We start from the raw sequence: 22,916 nt of genomic DNA on the forward strand, positions 1-22,916 counted from the left end.
GATGCATAAACCCCCTCCTTTGATCTTACCGGAGTGGCCGTTCCTGTCGTGACGGTGGACCGTGCGGCCTGCTAGCTCAATAGCCAAGTCCGGAATTGATGGCTGCAGCCAAGTCTCTGTGAGTAATATTATACTGCTGTCCCGTACACACTTGTTGACTGCAATCTGTAATCTCAGTTCGTCGATTTTGTTAGTTATGGACCTGACGTTGGAGAGGAAAATACTCGGAAGCGGTGGCTTAAATGGCTGTTTCTTTAGCCAAGCTAGTGGGCCCGCCCTGCAGCCATGCTTTTGCCTCCTTTGTTTACGTTTCCTCTTTGTCTTGCCGCTGGGAAGAACCAACCACGGAGACCCTGGAGCTCTTATTATGTCCTCCGGAATGCCGTGAAAGTGGTGGTAGTCCGATGTAATGCTCCTTGCACAGCGTAATCCCAAACTCAGAAGGTCCTGACGACTGTAGGTGGACTCTACTCGATGTATAATAATAAAAAACACACACATCCACACAGATACACGTAGAAAAAGTAAAAAACAAAACACCGAACGTGAGGAGCAGTGAGCCGCTGCGTCTGTGCGCGCCGCCATCTTGCCAAGAGAGAGCCATCTAGCCGGTGTGCCAACGTTTAAAATCCCTCGCTGCCCAGCCTAACATCCCCCACGGGGAGATCAGAGCCGGACCAGCCCGGGCTCCAAGTTGACTCCAGGGCTCAGTTCTGGAGCCCGTTCGGAGAAGTGTGTTCTGCCTCCATCTTTCAGCGCCTGGGAGTTGGATCCCACAGAACGCATTTCAACAAAGAGACGACAAGACACTGTTCAGCTGCGCCAAGCATGTCTCACTGTGCCAGAATGGGTTGTGAGGACATTAGAGCAAGGCTATCGTTTGCAATTCACAACCAACCCTCCCAGATTTCACAGAGTGATTTTCTCTCTGGCGAATCAACCAGGATTCTGCAAGACCTGTCAGCTGCCTCCGAAGTCCCACAGGCTAACCAAGCCCGATAGGACTCCTTCTTCAGCCTGGTGGCTCCTTTCACCTCTGGTGTCCAGCGTTCAGTTCAGGGGTTACCACCATGACAGGCACCAACCAGCTTGCAACTACCTTGCTATCAAAAGGAGTAGTATGAGAAATACCCCAGGAGCAGAGCCAATGCGGCTTTTACTCATATTTTCTCGTGCCCAAGAAGGGAGGGGGACTGTGTCCGATACTGGACCTACGGGATCTGAATCAGCATCCGAGGTCATACAAATTCAGGATGTTAACGACCACCACTCTGCTGTATGTAGTGCGCCCAGGTGATTGGTTTACATCAATAGACCTGAAAGACGCATATTTTCACATCCCTATTTACCCGCCTCACAGAAAATTCCTGTGCTTTGCGTTTCAGGGCAGAATGTAGGAGTACCAGGTCCTGTCGTTTGGTCTCTCACTGAGCCCTCGGGTATTTGTGAAATGCACGGCAGCTGGGACTCACGACTGAGGGGTGCTCACAGTAACTGGCTAGAATTGCTAGCAGCATTTCTAGCACTGAGACACTTCCTTCCCCTGTTAAGAAACCACCATGTTTTGATCAGAACAGACAACACCACTGTTGTGGCGTACATCAACAGACAGGGTGGGTTACGGTCCCGTCCTTTGCACATGCTGGCTCGCAGACTGATCATGTGGAGCAGCATCAATCTGTTGTCACTGAGAGCTACTCACATTCCAGGAGCTCTGAACTTGGGAGCAGACTTAATGACCAGGGGAAACCCACAGTACGGGGACTGGACCCTGCACCCACATGTGGTGACCCAAATCTGGACCTGCTTTGGCCAGCCACAGGTCGATCTGTTTGCCTCGAGGGAGAATGCTCAGTGTCCACTGTATTTCTCCCTGAGGGACCAGGAGGCTCCGCTAGGGTAGACACATTAGCTCACAATTGGCCACATGCTCTGCTTTATGCGTTCACAGGTCTTAATTTCTCCCACTCTAACCAGAGTGAGAGGGCTAACAATGATATTAATCGCCCCAAGGTGGACGAGGTCCCATTGGTTAGCAGAGATTATGCCCCTCTTGTGAAGTGAACCTTGGCCTCTCCTCTCCCTCTCCGACAAGAACTAGTCTTCCAGGCCAGGGGGAGATTTTTCACCCTCAACCTGAGCGCCTCGCCCTGTGGGCTTGGCCCGTGAGAGGTTGAATCTGAGTATGGCAGGACTCCCCCAGGGTGTTATAGCCACTATTCAGAGTGCTAGAGCCCCCTCCACAAGATCATTGTATGAGAACAAGTGGAGGGTATTTGAGGAATGGTGCGGAAAGTCTCACACTCTCTCCTTTCAGTGCTCTGTGACAACAATTCTCTCCTTTCTCCAGGAACTGTTAGATAAAGGAAAGGCCTTTTCCACAATTAAAGTATATCTAGCTGCCATTTCAGCCTGCCATGTGGGCTTTGTGGATGGTCCAGTGAGCCATCACCCGGTAGTCTGCCGTTTCATGAAAGGGGCACGACGGCTTCACCTGGTGTCTAAACCTCTCGTTCCCACGTGGGATTTATCCCTGGTGCTGATGGCAGTTTCAAAGCCACCATTTGAACCACTAAACCAGGTGGAAATAAAAATAGTGTCTTTGAAGAATGCATTGCTCCTGGCTCTCGCATCTGCAAAGCGTATCAGTGATATTCATGCGCTGTCAATACACAAAGAGTGCACCCGATTCACGCGTGATAACTTTAGAGTCACACTCAGGCCAAATCCAGCCTTTGTGCCCACAAATCCTTATCTCCAATGCACACCATTGGAGCTTGAAGCTTTTTGCTCTCCTCCTTTCTCCTACCCTGAACAGGAGTGCCTACATGCTCTCTGTCCAGTTAGGGCTTTATGTACCTATATACAGGGTGGGCCATTTATATGGATACACCGCAATAACATGGGAATGGCTGGTGATATTAAAGTTCTGTTTGTGGCAAATTAGTATATGTGAGGGGGCAAACTCCTCAAGATGGGTGGTGACCATGGTGGCCAATTAGAAGTCGGCCATCTTAGAGATACAACTTTTGTTTTTTCAATAGGAAGAGGGCCATGTGACACATCAAACTTATTGGTAATGTCACAAGAAAAACAATGGTATACTTGGTTTCAACGTAACTTTATTCTTACATGCAAAGCTATATGTTGAAGGAAACCGTGACCTAGAACAAGCTGATGGCATAAGATGTAAGTACAACTCCTCCAGTTTCATATGCAAAAAAAATATTGTGCTAGTTTACGGGGTTGCAGTTCTACAGGGGTTTAAAAATAGTTACGCATGCCCGCTCCGACCGGTTTTAAACGGTTAAATTTGTATGATGTGGAAATTGTTTTAAGGTTCTTTGATTAATTTTATTATTGATTGCATTAAGCCATTATATACAAAGAGTGAGAGGTATTTGATCATTAGTGGTGATTAATTTGTTTTATACTATTCATGTGAAATGTGTTTACTGCCCCGTGCAGGTTGTTTTTTTTTTTTTGTTTGAAACTAAAATCTAGGATTCAGGATCCCCAGCTGCAATGCAGGAAGGTTTCCAGTCTACTTAGAAGTGACAACTGCGTTACTTCTTGACAGATAAGCTTATGAGCTCTCAAAACAATACACTACCCGGGTAGTACATTAACCCTTTAGGACCTACCATAGAACCAAGTCCGCCAGAGCTTATATTATATTTTTACATGCTGTAGTGCCGTTTTTGGGAGCATTTCAAGTTGATATACATCAATACAACCATTATAGCCCAAATCTTAATAATATGTATGCATTAAGTGTATAGTAATTACATAAATTGCAAAAAAGTGCAATAAACTACCAAAAAATTTAAAATCATTTTTGTTTTTTTAACATATATTTCTAATTAGAGAAATTTAAGAGGCTTATCCCTCAAAACTGTAAATACAAAAAAGTTGCACAAAATAGTTTCCTACCACAGGAAATTTATTTTGAGTGTCTTCATGTTTTTATCTTTGAAATACACCAATTTTTATATACTGCAGGAAAAACAAAAATAAATATTATAATGCAAATTTGCAAAAAAACAGCATCAAAATAAACTATTTCCAGCAGTGCAATTTGAGTTCTAAGCATCCCAGAAACTATTCAGAAAAGCATAAAGTCAACCATGACTTTTAAAAACACCAGTGTAGGCTTATAAGGCCGCAAAGGTAAAAAAAAACTGTTCTGCGAAAATGAGGAAGGTTTCCAGCCTACTTAGAAGTGACAACTGCGTTACTTCTTGACAGATAAGCTTATGAGCTCTCAAAACAATACACTACCTGGGTAGTACATTAACACACTACACACATACTTCACACACTTGAACTGAAAAGACTGAAAAGAACTTTGAACTCTGAACTTCGGACTATGAAACTGACAACACGGACTGACAAATATGGACTATTGGAACTGTTGTGAACTGTTGAATGACCGTTTATGGTTTTGTTTAAATAAATGTTAAATGTTCTTTAGCTGTGTGTTATTCGCTCCTTAGTCGATTCCTAGAGAACATAAGCTCAAGATCCTAACTTTCTCTACATTCTGTAGTGGTAAAGTATTGTCTGTTACATAGATAAGGAGTCCGAATTTCCCCTTGAGATTGAAAATGTGACTAACAAGAATGTAAAATGGCAGACTAGTTGCAAGGCCAGCACTGCATCATACTCCAGAGCCAGACCCTGTTTTGACTGACTTGAGCGATGGAAATGACGTTGACAGTTATTCTGACCACAGTACTACACCCTTGAAAGACAGCTAAGCTAAATTACGACCACAGATGACCCCTTACATCCCAGCCAGTCACCCATTCAGCTAAATCTCAGCCTTGTAGGGTTGTAAAACCAAAGACTACTCCAACCAGACTTCCAGTGGTGACAGACGAAGTAACTAACCCACCAGAGATACAGCGTATAGTAGTGGAACATGTAATCAGAAAAGACTCTGTCGCAACACATAGCCAATCCAAATGGTTACGCTCATTCTCAGGCCGTGTGTCAAAACCCCCAGGAGAAGTGGATTTTGAAACGTGGTGTTTACATGTTGAACTAATGTTCAGTGGTGGCACTCCGGTTGACATTAAGTGGAGGACTAGAAAGTCTAACCCAAATCCCACTGAGGAGTCCTTACCCTTAAATCTAACCTCTCTTCTTCCTATCCTTTCCTGCCTCTCATGTGTTACTTTTTAGGATCAAATAAGTTTGATGTGGAGGCACACAGTGATGCAATAATAACTCGGCACAAATGTGTTAAAGCAAAAGTAGCCTGTTTTGAAAAGGTAAAAAGTTGAAACTACAGATAATTGTTTAAAAAGTTAGGGAGTAAAAGTAAAAATTTAGTCAGAAAAATAAATACTAAAGTAAAGAAGAGATACCTGAAAATTGTACTTAAGTGCAGTAAAAATGTAAATAGAATTGTATTAGCTTTTGTGTGCATTTTATTTTTTTATTTTATATGTTTTATACACATTAAGTAACCTGTCAGTACACCATGTGGTTACATTGTCATGATTATGGTTAAATAAGCAGGAAAATCACTTAAAAATACAGATTTTGCTGGTCTTGGTCACTATGTACATGGCAAAAGAATGTTTCATTAAAAACACAAAGCACTGTGCTTAAACCACAAAATAGAATAATCAAAGGCAAACTGGTAAGATCTTTTTGATTATATTAAATGTGGTAGCCTCTGGTAAGCCATCCTGATATCTATTTATTTTTACAAAGAGAAAGTAAACACAAGTAAATTAAGGAAAATAAAGGAAAATCCTCAAAAAAATATATCATATTTTATTCTTAACTGTAAGGTGCCAGGGAGGTTCCTCTAATTCACAGAATTAAAAATCATTAATTAAATTAAAATTTAATGATCTGTGTCTTGCTGTTTTAAAAACAAATGAAAATGAAAAAAATAAATAAACTGATGACCAGAGCACTCCCCCTGCTTGCACTGGTGCAGAAATTGTGATAATACAGCAAGATTATTGTCTGTTCCTTGGGGATGCAGACAGTGAATGTACCTTGGTGTCTTATACTGCAAGAAACCCTAGAAACCTATGGCATTTTCTCTCCCTTACAACAGCCAATGCACAACAATAGTGGCCAATTTCTAAAGAAACAGGAATGCAGTGTCACTTAATATATTTGTTACATCTAAGAATGCGCTATTATTGAGAATATTAATTAATAAAAAAAAATACTTTAAATTTTGCAAATTTGGAAAATCCCCAAATAGCAGAAGTAAGTCTTTTTTTCCTTTTTGAAAAAAAAAGTGTTTAGTTTTACTTGCTTACTTTGATTTTAAAGTTACCTAGCCAATAGTCAAGAAACTACTTTGGTCGGGGAGATAGTGATGTTTTTGATCTTCTCTAGAATTAATTGATAATAATAATTAAGCAAATGTAAATGAAATTATTTATTAATGGAAAAATAAATGAAGATTTAGAAATAAGTTTACTTTTTATTTGCCAGTCATTTTAATGGACATGAAAGCCTAAATGAATAATAAATGGCTAATTTACACCATGGAGCCCTGTTTTCAAACACTGACATAGATTTAACACTGTCTGTAAAGCTGGAATTAAGAATACGTTGTTCAAAGTTTTTAGAGCATGTTTATCTTGTGTCAGTAAAGAATGTGACGTCACTGGGTTGGGTAGTTACTGTTAATAGACTTACATTACTTTTTTTCATGGAAAACAAGGGAAATAAAACTAAAAAATTGTCTAAGGAGTAACTTTTCTTTTGCCCCTTGCTGCAGCAATATATGTTATTTTTAAAAAGCCAGCTTGTTGGTCCAGTGAACCACCTCTCTGCGACATGGGCTGTGTCCCAATTCAGGGTCCGCACGCTTGAAGTACGCATTTTAAGTGTGATTATGTCACCGCCACGCGACGACGGCTGTCCCAATTCGAAGTGTACTTCAAATGCATACTCCAAATGCGCCGTCGATTTCCCCAAATATCAAGCGTGGTCCGGTGCACGCTTCGTGGTCCTATATATCCCACAATTCATAGCGCGGCGGTGGGTGTGGATAATTTTGCCGCAAAATATGGCAGAAGGGAGCGGCCGAAGAGTGAACTGTCAAAAGTAAGTACTGAATATAATGTCACTCATTTATGTGCGAATGTTTAATAACGAAGAACATTAAAACATTGCTGTTGGCCACATGTCGGCAAAGTTGTGTGACATTAGTGATGTTTGTACTTTCAGCATTAACTTGGTTGTAAAGACTTTACACACACACACACACACACACACACACACACACACACACATATATATATATATATATATATATATATATATACATATATATCATAATAATCTGACAATGCTATAATATTGGCCATATTATATTTACATTACCACAGTGAGATGATTTTAGTCTCATGACCAACATTAGCTAATTGTTATTTACTAACTAATATTGAAATAACTGTTCAGTACAGAAATGAAGTCCAACAATCATGTTTTACAGTCCTGTGGTCTCAGCCTCAGATACTTAACTAATCAAAGTGATGTCATGACAAAAATGAATGACCAACAAAACATTTTTTCTCCTTCATTTCTGTCAAACAAAGCTGTATGTAACGTTACTCGCGGTTAGTATCATGGTTGCTAGGCAACCTGAACAGCGCGACGAAGGCTAGACCGTCCCATTTCACACGGCTCTCACTTCCGCACTTCTTGTACTTATAGTACGCACCGTACGTAGTACGCGTAGTGCGTGTACTTCAAGCGTGCAGATCCTGAATTGGGACACAGCCACGGTCTTCATTATTAACTCAGATCAGCTGGCTTACAAGGAAAAACACCTTGCTTACTGGTTATAGTTCATGAGGTGGATTGGGTCATCTACTAATCATAAGGTTGGTAGCTTGATGGATGCACCACAAAGCAAATTTGGTTTAGTATCTTACCCAAGGATATTTGGCTGGAGGAGACTGGAGGAGCCAAGGATCAGAGTGTGAATGTGTGTGAATGTTAGATGTAAAGCACTTATGTTGAAAAAGCATATGAATGAATGAGTGAATAGGGCAACTTGTATAAAGTGCTAGTCTATTAGCAGCAACCAGCCAACCTAGTGATACCACATTCTGGCATTAAATATAATCTAAAATCTTGAAATTAATGCTTATATCAACACTTATTTCTTAAATATAGCTTCAGACAATGTTATATCTATATCTAGACTTTTTTAAGATTAGGGCTCAACGGTGGAAGTTAGCTTTTATAAATGTGGTATTTTATGTTCACTTTAATTGTAAAACAATAAAGGTATGTAATATTTTTTAAAGTATAACAAATCTTAAAGTAAATATGAAAATCATCTTGTTCTTGTGTAACTTGAGATGTTAAGACTGTGCAGAGTCCGGTGATTCTGTACCAGATCTCTGTGCAGAGTCCGGTGATTCTGTAGCCAATTTCTGTGCAGAGTCCGGTGATTCTGTAGCCAATTTCTGTGCAGAGTCCGGTGATTCTGTGGCAAATCTCTGTGCAGAGTCTGGTGATTCTGTGGCAAATCTCTGTGCAGAGTCCGGTGATTCTGTACCAGATCTCCCATTCAATTCTATGATGATGCTAGGAGCTGTTCAGTTTAAATATTTAATAATAAAAGGAACAGTATTAGTAAAATAATTTATTTTAACCCCAGAATGCATGGCAGATCAGAGAAAAATAACATTGTACTTACAAGGTGTTGGATGGCTTTCTGAATTAAAAGGGAAAAACATCATTTCAGTTTTTGCCACTTTTTAAAAAATCTGACAATTAAACTTTATTTGTGTATTTCTCAGTTTTATCACACATGTCTGATACTACTGCAAAAATAATGTAACTGAGTATTGCGCTGCTGCTATCATTTGACTGGGAAAGTCTGCTCATTTCAATTTCTTACCTTTCTTTTTTTTGTAAGCAACAATTCCAATGGCAACAATGATGATCAAAACAAGAACAAAGGCTGCAATAATGATGGGCAACTCTGCACAATTTAAAAAAAAAAAAAAAACCGATAAAAGTGGCAGATGAAGCAAGTTAGAATAGAAATACATTCATTCCATATTAATAATTACATATTGATTGTGAACATATTGTGCGTGTATGTGTATATGTATATATACATATATGCATAGATAGATAGTAGGGGTGCAACAATACACAAAATTCACGGTTCGGTTCGATACTTTGGTGTCCCGGTTCGATATTTTTTCGATACAAAAAAATGTTCATGCCTTTTTAATTTGTCATTTATTAAAATTATAAATATATATTTTAACTCAAAAGCACAGTTTTTAAATTTAATGTTGCTGAAACAACAAAATAATAAAATAATAAATAAATCTATCTGAATCACTCATCTTTGGAAAAGAGAGTTTATTACAGAGAAATGTCTCTTTCCAAAATAAAAGCTATACTATACGCTTCTTCTGGGCTATATTCTCAGCAGCATATTAAACATATCAGGTCTCCATAAGGAGAATCATGTGCTAACGGCTGTCTAAAAGACTCGGGTAAAGTTTGCAGCATGCGTGCTTGTTGTTTTTGTCTGCTTCCACTTGTCTTTGCACTAGGATGATGTCGGCGTAAATCTCGTTAAAATGACATTAACGCCATAATGCGGCAAATCTCCGTTTACAAGTTACCGCGGATCGCCCCATGCGTGGGGCTGGACGGCGTCAACACGTTAACGAGCTAACTGCGCTAACGCACTAGTTCCCACCAGTTGAGCATTGCGTGGCACATCCGACATACTGTTTTACTTTTGTCCATGACGCGCTTACCATCAGGGTCATACGTCACATGAAGACCAAAATAGTTCCAAACGCCTGATCTGAATGAGGGTGGGGGAGGTTCAATTTGCCATGTTGCAACGAGCTTAGTGTCTGTCTTGCTAGCTTGCGCTGCGCTCAGTGGATCTGCACTCGACAGTGCAGCCTAGGCGGAGTAGTCGAACGCAGATCCACTGAGCTCTCAACACAGACAGCATCGTCAGAAGGAAAGTTGATAAAATAAATAAAAAAAATTGTATTGTTCGATACATATGCGTACCGAACCAAAAGCACTGTATCGAACGGTTCAATATTGATACGAGTATTGTTGCACCCCTAATAGATAGATAGACAAATTTGTATAATTGAACAAGACTAATCAAATTTTTTATCTCTCACCTGCATCAATATGTGTTTTGTTGTTCACCAAGTTCGTTTTGATAATTGCTTTATTCAGTTTGGTGATGATGTCGCTCACACCAGAGAGCTGAAACACACAGTCATATCTCCTCCAGTCTTCAGGTGTGACTGATAAAATATTGAGATCAACACTCATCTGGAAGGTCTCATCATTGTTGGGGAGGATCTCTCCATGATCCACACCTTCATGAATCTCCACTCCATCTTTCCTCCAGAAAATCGCAGCCCTGTCAGGGTAGAAACCTGTAGCGTGGCAGCTGACTGGAGAGGAGGGAGTCTTCTGGAGGAGAGACACTGAGGGAAGAACTGGAGAGAGGGAAGGTGGAGCAAAAGGGGTGAGAGTGGGTGTAAGAAGTAAAGAAAGCAAAAGCAGAGAACAAAAGGAAACAAAATGTAGAAATTAAATAGGGACTTACTAAGAAAGACATATATCACAAGGGAAATAGTGCCAATGAAGAATAAAAATAAAAACTACAATAATACTGAGCACACACAACCTGTCAAAAGGTGTTTGGGGGGGGTGACTACTTCCAAATACATTTCCTTCATAATGTTGTAAGTCCAAGCCCATCATGTATTAATTGTTTTTTCCTGGGTTGTGTGAAATCCCAGAAAAAAAAAACCTTACACAAACCGAATTTGTGCACTAAGGTGTGGGTGTATGTTGTGGTGAATCTTGGGTTGGGGGACGGGTGTTGATAGTGCAAAATTAATACCATAATATATCTTTGTGCAGAGTTGGCAAAAGTACAGACATTCTGTACTTAAGTAGAAGTGCAAATACTACTGTTAGGGTGATTTGGTTAAAAGTTGCCATTGCCAGTGCTTAAATTTGTAAACCTTGTCTTAAACTGCATGTTTAGATGTTTTTCTGTTCCTCCCCTACGTCTAAGATGTGGTGATGCTATAGCTATAGAGTTTAACTGCAGGCACATTCTATATAAAGAGTCAGTTGTCCGTATTTGGTAAGGAATGTTTACTTCCTGCCCTTTATAGGCTCACCTGTGCTTGTATATAGTGGACCGTTAAAGGGGTTAAACCGTATACAGGGGTGGGGTGAGATGACCGTTTTTTAAACCAGAGATGTTGTTAAAATGGTTGTAAACAGGAAAACACGTATACAGAGATGCACACACACACACACACACAGTGCCCTTAACTTTTATGATAATATGGGTTTTACAATAGGTGGTGCTTGTGCTCACTGAATAAAGGCTGCAAGGGGACGCTGGTTATTTGAAGTTGACTGGGATCAGGTGAGGAGCTTTTAGCTCCAAGAACCGACCAGGCTTGCCTTGCAAGTTAAAACCGATCGATCTCTGTTTGTCTTGCTTTGTTCATGGGAATAAGTCTCTGAGTCAGCGAGGCCTTCAAGCGCAGGCCTAACAATTACTGTTAAAAAATACTCATAATACTAGTAAAGTTTTAGTGCTGATTCAACTTCTTTACTCAAGTAAAAGTGAAAAGTAAGAAAGTAAAAAATAGCTCATCAAGGGATGTTTCTATTTTTGTGTAAAGCCAACTGAACCTTGTTCTATGTTAACATAATGATAAAATAATATCAGTAGATGGGAATAGAACCTTTAGTCTAACTTTTTAAAATTCTAATTATACTCAGCCTGAATCTGAAGAAAAAGAAGGGAAATAAAAAAGATATATCTGTTTTCTGTTGTCTACATTGCAGAGGGTGACTTTGCCTCTAAACAGGAAAATAAGCATAGTCAGAGACCCTATCAGCAAACCCTAATATTGGTTGTAATGGCTTATTGTGGGGAAAACAATCACAACTCATAATAATTTCTATTGAGAGCAGTAGATTGTCTTAGTGTACGGGCTGTGATCAGCGTAACTGATGCTTTTTGTGAATTTACAGCACTTATTTCAACCAGATGTCAGCAGATGTTTTATGAGTTGTCCTGGCTGATTTCCATCTTCTACACTGACAGTACACTGTTTATGCTGTCTGATTTCTAGACAGTATAAAGTTGATATGAAGGTGGAATTCAGTCAGTGGATCTCAGCATCATCAACTAAAAATCATATGAATCTCTGCTACACTTGATGTGACCCAACTCTGATTATGAAGCCACAGCCGCTGTGCAGCAGTCAGACACTGTTGTTTAGTCAAAGGAGCTTGCAAAGAAAAGCGTCTGGACTTCTTTTAGTTGCTTGAAGACGTTTCACCTCTCATCCGAGAAGCTTCTTCAGTTCTAAGGTCAAATGGCGGGGAGTCCCAAATTTAAACCCAGTGGGAGTTTCCCCCCAAAGAGTCCAGACGCTTTTCTTTGCAAGCTCCTTTGACTACGATGACCTGGATGACTGAGAACCTTCACAGACACACTGTTCTTTACTTTAAATCCATGAAAGTACAGCAAACTAAATTGTTTATCCTGCACTAACCTGCAAATGATTTTATGCAGTCTGTATCAGTTTGATGTGCAGTATGTTTCACAATATGAAAAAACATAATCTACAGACCTAATATTTGATTTAAAAACATGATGACTTACATATAATCAAATCCCACTGAGGAGTCCTTACCCTTAAATCTAAACTCTCTTCTTCCTATCCTGTCCTGCCTTTCTTATCTTTCTCCATCACTGAGTGAAGTTAGCTCACTTTCTTTTATCTTTCTGAGAATACAGCAGCTGGACCTATAGCTTGTAACACACTGTGACACAAACCACACACAAACAGTTTGTGTGTTTGTTGAGGTCATAGAAATGCTGCATTTGAAATTACCTTCCACTTAAAAAAAAGGAATTCCCTTTATGTGTGCTCCTCTTCAGTAGGGCTAGCTAGATGATGAAATACCACAACTTATGGTTACCTGCAATCATTCCGGTGTTGTGAAAAAAAAACAAAACACCACCTCACTTTTAATCCCTGACTTTGGCATCTATAGGTGATTAAAACACGAGCAGGACTGCCTCTCATGTGCTACTTTTTAGGATCAAATAAGTTTGATGTTTGGAGGCTCGCAGTGATGAAATAATAACTCGGCACAAATGCGTTAAAGCAAAAGTAGCCTGTTTTGAAAATGTAAGAAGTAGAAACTACAGATAATTGTTTAAAAATTTAGGGAGTAAAAGTAAAAATAAATAAATACTAAAGTAAAGTACAGATACCTGAAAATTGTACTTAAGTGCAATAACAAAGTACTTCCCACCCTCCCACCAGGGCTCCTTCCCTGTCTGACCATATCAGTTCACCAGCTCCAGGTGGGACGAACACCATTGGCGCACATTCGCCCAAATGGCCAGCCAATAAAATTGTGCCATTATATGCTCTAGAGTTTTGTCATATCCCATATTCCCTACCATGGGCTTATATTGAACCACTTGAAAAATAATTTCCCAATGGCTTTCAGGCACCAGCAACTGACTGTGTATCTCTTCTTTGCATGGGACTGCTCCAGTGGGAAATCTCCCGTGGAGTGAATCACTGGAAATGGCGGGGCCTCACAAGATGGCCCTACTGTTTCCTTCTCCCCAGAGTCAGCATTGGATGACCTCGTGTCATCACTGAGCGCCATGAAGATACAGGTCGTTAATGCATCCCCACACACTTCCCCAACAGATTATAAAGCAGTACTTCATCAGTTCACCTTTACCTTTTCTCTGCAGGGAGCTTTTTCCATGGGACAGAAATAACTTCAGCTGTTGTGGACAAAGCCTTCTTAGGGTTTCTTCAGTTAATTTAATCAATTCCGTATTGCTATTCAATTGGTGTTGTACTATGATAGCCTCTGATTTTAGTGCCCTGTATGTCAGTGTTTTTATATCAAATTCTAGGAAGCCTTCTCCGTCATAGGCAAACTGGGCCGTACCAGTCACCTCTCCCGTGTTTTCATCCCACTGACAGCCACCGTTCCTTTGCAAAAAGTGAGCTGATGAGAGAAAGAAAACAGACTGAAAATGTACAAATACACTGAGCTAATATTAGTATCAGTTTGTTTATCTATACCCATGAATTATAATGATCTCATCTGAGGTAAATAAAAAAAAATACTGCACCTCCACTGCGGTTGAAGTACCGCATGAAGTCCTGAATCAAATTTCTAAAGATGACTGGCTCTTGCACAAAACACAGATTAGTGTATTGCTCAGTGTTGTTTCCAAATATTAATTTCATCCAGTCCTGCCTTGGTTCTATTATCTTGTTGCTGTTATCACAGTAAATTATGCTAACCCCATCAACTTCTAGAACACCAAAAAAATCTGAGACGTTTTGGAGACGAGAAGATCCAGTAACAAAATCCATCAGTGAGTGTGTCACTGTAGAAGAAAAGAATGATGTTAGTGTATAATCAAATATAAAAACATTATCAAAAATATGAAGAGTAAAATGAGTTAAAAAAAAAGGGTAAATAAACTGTTTAGTTTAGCTTGCTGTGTTGTATAAAATATATCTTCCTAATTCAGCTGCAGTGATGCCTGAGATGACAGTTTTAGTTTTTTTTTAAATTTTGAGTGTGTGTGTGTGTGTGTGTGTGCGCGCGTGTGCATGTGTGCGTGCGAAGCTTCACACTTTTAAAATGCTAAAAATTGTCATTTCCATGAGGTGAAAATCTCACTGTTATCAACAAAATAGGCTTTTATAGTCTGTAAGGCTAGTTGTGCAGACTTTGTTTATCTCTTCAGTTTGGTTTTGCTTCTGAGTTTTCTGTACAACTGTAGTTAGGAATCTTTTCATAGTAGTGGTTCTATGCCTCAACCTGTGGTATTTTCCTGGTTTCTGATTAATTTCAGATTGATGCCAGTTTGGTTTTAGGACCATCTTAAGATTTTGTGTTCCATTTCTGTCCTTATTTGTATTTCATTTCATACAATGCTCACAAAGTTAAAGGAACACTTTGCAAAGAAATCATACTGGACCTCTTCAAGGTCCAGATATCACAGCAAACCTTCTTGTAATGGCAATGCATTTTTACTTTGATATTAAAGATTTAGGTTACGTGGCACAGATGGTCAAGTAGCACTAAATTATTGGGGTAAATCCTAAACAGCAAAAAAATGGAATTGAATCATTCACCAGTCACTGGTTTTTCATGGTTGCATGAAGGTCTATGGTCTCAACTCGGGTGACTGAAGCCTAATATTTACAATGGAATGCAAATAATATGTCTAATTACCCAAGTTCTTAATATAAATATATTTAAAAAATAAAAAGTGTGTGTGTGTGTGATCATGATCTGGCCGTTGATCCGACTGTGAAAAATATTATGTTCTTATACATATTACACACACAGATTTCAGCTTTATTTGGTCAAATACTATAATATTAGTCTCAGTCTTCAGGACCACACAACAATTTGTATCCAAAATGCTATCCTAGTAAGCTATCAAAAACATTCTTCTTCAGCTGCCTCCAAGTCATCTGAATTATCTCACTGTTTTTAGAGACCTTCATTTGGAGGGCTTATAAAAATCTGTTCTTTATGCAACAAGTTGACAAGAAACATATTTTATTAATGTTCTGTCACGATCCTGTGTCTTATGACCCAGTGTTTTGAGTTTAGTTTATTTGGATGTTTATATGATTAAGCTCATGAGTTTTTCCTATGTTCATTTGCTTATTAGCTCCCCCTTGTGTTTTCAACCCCTGTGAAGTCTCCCTTGCCCTTCGTGTGTTTCATGTCTGTGTGTCTTATGTTGTCCACGAGATCATATGTCTTATGATCTCGTGTTTTTATATTACGGATTATGTTGTGTTGTACCATGTTTCTGGTCCCTATGTTCTGTCTTCTCAGTTGCTGTTAAGTTTGCATGTTTAGAGTTCAGTCAGTGTGTTTCCTGTTTTCCTGTTTTACTTCCCTTGTCTCGTCCAGCCTGATTACTCCCAGCTGTGCTCTCCTTCTGTGTCTCATTCCCTCGTTATCCCTCTGTGTATTTAAGCCCTGTGTTTCCCTTTGTCAGTGTCGTAGTCTCCGTCATGGCTGTGTTTCCCTGTGTGTCAGTTTATCCATGCCCCAGTTTAGTTTTGTTATATTTTTGTGCCATTCTGCAATAAAGCAGCTTTTTGAGTTTTATTCCTGCGTGGTGAGTTTTGCGTTTGGGTCCTTCTCTTGCCTGCACACAGCTGAAACATGACATGTTCAGAGTTCACATGTGGGTGTAACAGGCTGCTGTTAAAATTCAAACTATATTAAGCTATGGCAGTGGTTCCCAAACTTTTTTTGCTGGGCCCCCCTTTGTTTTACAAAGTTGTTCACGCCCCCCATGTGCACGCGCACGCACACATCCTCCAACCACACACACACCCATATTTTGCTCCACTGCGGTTTATTTCACACCTCAAACATTTAGTAAACAATTAAGCAAATACAAGTAATCTGCAATAAATTACATGTAGTAAGAAAATAAACTACTAACTCTTCTTTGTCCACACGTAAACGGCGTTTGGAATCAACGAAAACTGAGATTTTTTAAACTCATTTTTTGCGTTTACGTGTGGACGAGGAATACAGAGTTCGTCACGCAATGTCAAAGGTATGTGCCTTTTTTCACGTCACGCTGTGCGCACGTTATTGTTTAAATGAGATGAATTGCAGAATGGCAGGTAGAGACAAAATACTGTTAATCTGACTATCTGCAGGTTTTACACGCTTATACACACGCAGTTACTGTCCCTCTATTTAGAAAGGCAGAGGCGTCACGGTGTGATTATTTTACATGTAGTTGTTTTTTTTTCCTGTGTAATAATATTCAACATTACTATCAATATTTTTCAAAAAAATGCCTCTCTGTGCAAAATGGGTTTAAAAACATAAACAACTGTGGGATCCTGTTTGTCCGTGATTTGAACCGGGGGAACAAATCGTGGCAGGATCAGCCTGATATTATTTGTATCCTGCTGTAACTTTACTGTATAAAGTATAGTATGTATATCTCCAAAATGTCAGGAGTAGTTAGTCATTACAAGAAGTGTTTGTGAACTAAAAATCATGAAGCCAGCGCTGCTCCCAACGAAGGGAAAAGCAATTCTGCTGAGGAGACCTACCTCGGCACTTGTGTAGGTGAAGCCAAAGGGAAGATTTGCTTCACCATATTTTCTCGTCTTTGGCTTAGAATGAAGTTGGTTTGGAAACATTTTCAGCGATGCTTCAACTCCTGCTTTGCGTTTGTGGAGGCGCCCGTGCTAGCAGTGTCCAAGCGTTTTGGTTTTTCCCCCCTTTTTCATCCCGCGTCCCCCCCTGCCATTGCTCTGCGACTCCCCCCCCTCCCCCCCCCTCCCCCTAGGGGGCGGGCCCCACACTTTGGGAAGGTCTGAGCTATGTTATGGCATATAATAGCATTAACATTTGACCTGCACCACTTTATCAATTATGTTGATTTTTTTCATTAAAAATCAGATAGTACAACACTATGAATTGTGGGATGGCATATTTTCAGCTCTTTTCATAAAGGATGATCCAGTGTCTGCTGGTAATAACAGAAGCAATGAAGCTCTTTTCCTTCATTTTAGGAGGAAATTAATAGCTCTTATTATGGCTGCCAGGCAGCACTTGCTTATTACTTCTCCAGCCTAGGACTATTTTAACATACTCTTTGATTGAGTTAATATTCTCATTTACAGTCAGTGTACAGCAGTAGTTTGTTTGAAATCAGTGTAATTAAACTTGACTAAAGACAATTTTAATCTTATTTTAGTAAAGACATGTAGCAAAAGAACCAGTAAAGTCAGAAATGCCTTTTGGAAAAGGTTTAAGTCTTTGATAAATATTAAAGATATGACCAATAGTAGCTCATTTTGTTTTTTAAATGCATCGTATATACTCTAAAATATTGTTTATGCCTTTGAATAGGAAACAATGCAATTAGGTTTTTCAAAAATACTGTAAATGTTTTGGAGGCACACTATTTGGAATTGTGAATGTACCCATGTAGAAAAATGTCAATAACTGACTTTAATTATTAATACTTTTGTCATTCATCTCTGAATGAAAATAGGTTTATATTTTTATAATTCCAGATAAGGTTCAGATTAAAATGACATACAAATCAATGCATCAATGCTATTCAAGGTCAGATCAGAGTGTTGTTAAAGCTTAACGCAAATAAAATCCCAAAACAAGACAAAAAACTTCAGCTTCTCTTTATCATTTTATTATATTTAAAGGGATTGATCCAGCATAACGTTTAAAGGTTTTTTGTGTTTAATTTAAATGCTTACTTGCCTGTTGCTCCTGCTTTCTCCCTGAATACTTTCTGATCTGCCTGTACTTGCCTGTTTGCTGCTTGCTGCTCTAGTCCAATATGCGCTGAATTTTTGACACAGGATTTGAAAGCCTAGTCATATTTTCAGAAGAGGTTTGGTTATACTTTTTATACTCCAGAAAACCTAATTCAGTGTTTCAGCGTTAATTCAACTGACTGTCAAGTCACAAGTACAAGTAAGTTTTGCTAAATCCCTATATACACACCAAAGTTAGGGTATTGCCTAAGAGTAGTTCATGTAATATTAGAATAGAATAACCATTTCAAGAAAATTTAAAGTTTTTACTTGTTAACTTGTTATCTTACCTGCAGTTGCAGTGTGACAGAGGAGGAGTATCATTAGCGTCTTCATGTTTAGACAGTTGGAGCAGAATGGGAAAAGCCCTTCCGTGACTGCAGAGTTAAATTCTTTTTCAGTCTGAACTTGTTTTGTGGTTTAGTTTACATTCTTGGTATTTGAGATGTCTTTAACCTCAGCTGACACTACAGCAGGTATACAAGGGTTTGGCTCAAATACAGTTTGTGTGATAATTATTCTTTTATTTAAATATGCATTTCAGTTGCATGTCTAAAGATTTCTGTTGCATGTGCAAAGCATTTTTCTGTGTAGTACATTTACTGTGCATCACCTGTTTTTGTCTGCTTCCACTAAAGCCAAAATGTATGTGTGTATGTGTATATATATATATATATATATATTAGTGATGCAACGATACCAATTTTTTCAAACCGATACGATACCGATACTTGGATCTGAGTACTTGCTGATACCGAGTACAAAAACCGATACTTCTACCACACACACACACACACACACACACACACACACACAAATACAATGAATTGGAAGACAGGTTTAATTTTATTCTCTGCCGATAAAAAATAAAATCTTAATAAAAATGACCACAAAAAAATTTCAAGTGAAAAATAAGCACTTCAGTTAAATTATTGCAGAGTCTCCACATTGTAATTTAACAAAATATCACTGAACTATTGGCACTGTCTCGAGCTTTCAGAATAATAAATAAACACTTCTGTTTAGAATAAAATAAATACAAATTAGGTTTGAGAATAAAATTAACTTTTAAATTATTGCAGAGTGTCCATATTGTAAACAAACAAACAAAATAACTTAAGTATTCGGCATTGATGAACAAACTCCTCATCTGCCCGTGGATCATCAGTCCACTGTGCCGTTAAACCGGTCCACACTGCTGACATTTTGTTTAGCCTAGCTACAGCAGCCTCCAGTTTCTCTTTTTTATCTGGAGCCGCCAGTCTCACTCGCCTAACCCTGTGCCCGTTTAGCGCGGGATGTCCCCCTAGTGGCCAATCTAAAAAACTACAACAGAAATGACAAGCCACCCTCTGACTAATGAAATAAGTTAGTATCGGTTCATGGTATCGGTTAACTTTTACGAGTATGAGTACACACACATTTTACAGTATCGGCCCCGATACCCGATATCGGTATCGGTGCATCCCTAATATATATATATATATATATATATATATATATATATATATATATATATATATATATTCCATCTTCATCTCCATCTTCATCCACTTTATCCGAGGGGCAGCAGCCTAAGCAGAGAGGCCCAGACTTCCCTCTCCCCAGCCACCTCCTCCAGCTTATCCGGGGGAACACCAAGGCGTTCCCAGGCCAGCCGAGAGATATAATCTCTCCAGCGTGTCCTGGGTCTGCCCCGGGGCCTCCTCCCGGTGGGACATGCCCGGAACACCTCACCCAGGAGGCACCCAGGAGGCATCCTTGTCAGATGCCCGAACCACCTCAGCTGGCTCCTTTCGATGTGGAGCAGCAGCGGCTCTACTCTGAGCCCCTCCCGGATGGCCGAACTTCTCACCCTATCTCTAAGGGAGAGGCCAGCCACCCAGCGTCCGCATTACTGCAGCTGCAGCCCCAATCCGTCTGTTGATCACTGGCTCCCTTCTCCCATCACTCGCGAACAAGTGAACTCCTCCACTTAGGGCAGGAACTCATCCCCGACCCGGAGTGAGCACTCCACCCTTTTCCGTGGACGATAAAGCAAGCGAGATATATATATATATATATATATATATATATATATATATATACTTACTAATAATATTAGTTCATCAATTTTCTTAACTTCCTGTTCCAGTTATTGTTTCCAATATATTGTAAGGCTGACATGGAAAGAGAACCTTTCACACTTTTTGGCATGTATTGAGTACATTTTTGATTTCCCTGTGTTACATACCAGGATGGGTGACACTGTTGTTTTTCTGCAGTTTCTCTTCTGGCCTCCACCTATTAGTCCATTCAAACATATTTGCTACAAACATACTGGCCGATATTGGCACAGAAGACCAAGCACTCACAAATGATCAATACAAAAGGGGCAGCTTTCTGACCAGCTCAGTCTGTTGCTTCCCCTCTCTGTGAGCCTGTGCTCTATATTTTCTGTGTGTAGTAGTAGTAGTAGTAGTAGTAGTAGTTGTTGTAGCAGTTGTCGTCGACTTAGTTGTGTGTTTATGGTGGGAGGCTGGACAAGTAAATTTGGGAAACCCTATACACATGCAACACATAGACTGACAATTATTAGAAACACTAGGTTATGGGGTTGACACCACTTTTGCGTTATTTTGACTGACATTTTTTTGTAGAGCTGTAGAGTAAAGTTTTGGTTCAGTAAGCCTTTAGGGAAGCTGTAGGCCACTTTTGTTCTCCTGACTTCTTTGGCTCAACCATCTTGTTCCCTTTCCCCCCATATTTCTTTTGTTAAGTTGATAATTATTGAAACAAGTGGTAAATAAACACAGCATTCCCCTATACCTACCCTTGTCCTTCTTACATTAATTTTGGTTTTCACTCCTCCCTGTGTGAATTGTTCCTACATGCTTTCACTAAACCTTTTTCCCTTTACCTGTTCACTAAAGCTCAAAACACACCAGATCATTTCATACAGAATTTTAGTGGGACTTCCCTCTACTTTTTAATTCACCCTTTTACACATAGTGGTCACTACACTGGACAGCTATTCAAAGGCAGTTTTTTAAAAAAAATATTTGTGTCAGTGTTGATGGTATACCTGCACATAAACCGCTACATTGGACACTGATGTGTCACTCCATAGCCTGCCACCAAGTCAAAACATACGTTGTCCACCTAAGTGGACATGTAAAAAAACCTCTTTGAAAAGTGTTTTTTCACAAAAAATGACTTCTGACAAGAAAGCCTCATTTCTGCAGTGAAGAAATTAATTTTTTTTTTAAATTATGCCAAATTGCAAAACACTTATCTGTGTCTCTAATCAAAATTAATTCAAATCAAATCGGGACCTTGTGAATCTAAATCGAATGGATTATAGAAATCAGTGACGATACCCAGCCCTAGTGAGTAGCCTAGGCCCGACAGAAGTGGATGTAGCTGTGGGTAATGAGAAAAGATGAAAAGAACAATAGGCAACTTGGTAAAACACATTAAATGCACTGCCCAAGTGTCCCCTCTCCCCACTGTCTTTCAACAGCAGGCAGCAGCAAACAGGTCGTCAGAGGTGCAGTGCAACCATGGCAAAAAGTTAGTCTAGAGCCCTGTTCATCTTTTTATGCCTAAAGATGAATAAAAATACTTAAGAAAAAAAATCTTGATTGAGGTTGTCCTAATTCATGCATGAAAGCGTTAAGTTTTTGTTTGCAACATTTAGACATTTTTGCACCATCCCAGAATTTAAATTCTGAAAACCTACATGTTCAATGGAGACATGGCTCCAACACTGGCTCCATATAATGTCAGTTTGATGTACTACATTATAAAAACAATGCCCATGTTGACATGAAAGGGATGGCACAGGGATCAGACAGCGTGGACACCCAACTCCAATAACTCGAGAACAACGTAGCAAATGTTTTTCAAATTGATATCATAGGTGCATCCACTAAAACTCTGAGAGAGGTTTAATGAAAATCTTGTGAACGCAAAAAGGCCATGTTGGATGTTTGAATTACAGTAAAATATTACACAGCTAATATATTAGTAATTTGTTTTATGTTATAGGATCAAAACAGCATTTCACTTACAACCAACAAGGCCTTTTGGGATGGATAAAATAAGAATTTGCTGGATGTATATACAATAGCTAATCTGATTAGTTCGTCTAGTGCAGGCCCATGCTGATGGGTTTCCTTTTCTTGACGTTGGTAAGTTGTCGTCCCAATGGAAGGGGTTACATGAAGAGGATGAGGGACCTATGGAATCTTCGATACCCAACATCCACATTGACAGCAAAACAACTAGCAGCTCAGAGTTCCAACCTCTCTCTCTCGCTTGCTTTATCGTCCTCTCTATCTCTCTTTTGCATTTGCTCTTCACAGTCACATAACTAGGTTAATTGGGAACCCACCTGCATATTGATTGCAAGGTGGCGTCGGTCTGTATAAAGGGAAGCCAGTTCTTTTTCTGGTTTATTCCTCCCGTGCTTTTGGCAAAACGCAGCAGTAAATGCTGGCACACCACTACAGA

The 22,916-nt window shown here is 39.5% G+C and overlaps 1 protein-coding gene and 2 pseudogenes across 1 annotated transcript; 2 read left to right on the forward strand and 1 right to left on the reverse strand.

The window, feature by feature from the left end:
- Positions 1–242: 242 nt before the first annotated feature.
- On the forward strand, positions 243–1,478 carry LOC148096650 (uncharacterized; annotated as a pseudogene).
- A 26-nt stretch (positions 1,479–1,504) lies between these two features.
- Positions 1,505–2,177, forward strand: LOC148096651 (uncharacterized; annotated as a pseudogene).
- Positions 2,178–8,354: 6,177 nt separating this feature from the next.
- On the reverse strand, positions 8,355–18,758 carry LOC148096652 (major histocompatibility complex class I-related protein 1-like). Its single transcript, XM_087835476.1, has 7 exons — positions 18,713–18,758; positions 14,204–14,464; positions 13,801–14,076; positions 10,167–10,493; positions 8,897–8,980; positions 8,693–8,710; positions 8,355–8,587 (listed from the first exon to the last, which is right to left on the reverse strand). The coding sequence occupies exons 1-7, from the start codon at positions 18,756–18,758 to the stop codon at positions 8,355–8,357; spliced, it is 1,245 nt and encodes a 414-aa protein (XP_087691602.1).
- Between the last annotated feature and the right edge of the window lie 4,158 nt (positions 18,759–22,916).

Source organism: Neolamprologus brichardi, chromosome 22, assembly GCF_056152115.1.
Source record: "Neolamprologus brichardi isolate AB-2024 chromosome 22, ASM5615211v1, whole genome shotgun sequence".
Classification (NCBI taxonomy): Eukaryota; Metazoa; Chordata; class Actinopteri; order Cichliformes; family Cichlidae; genus Neolamprologus; species Neolamprologus brichardi.

Bases quoted from the DNA above. Each gene is read 5' to 3' on its own strand.
- LOC148096652 (XM_087835476.1), bottom strand. From the start codon at position 18,758: ATGAAGACGCTAATGATACTCCTCCTCTGTCACACTGCAACTGCAG. The intron at 14,465-18,712 runs GTAAGATAACAA...TTTCTTCTACAG, and splicing joins CTGTCACACTGCAACTGCAG to TGACACACTCACTGATGGAT. The intron at 14,077-14,203 runs GTGCAGTATTTT...TTCTCTCATCAG, and splicing joins GTACTTCAACCGCAGTGGAG to CTCACTTTTTGCAAAGGAAC.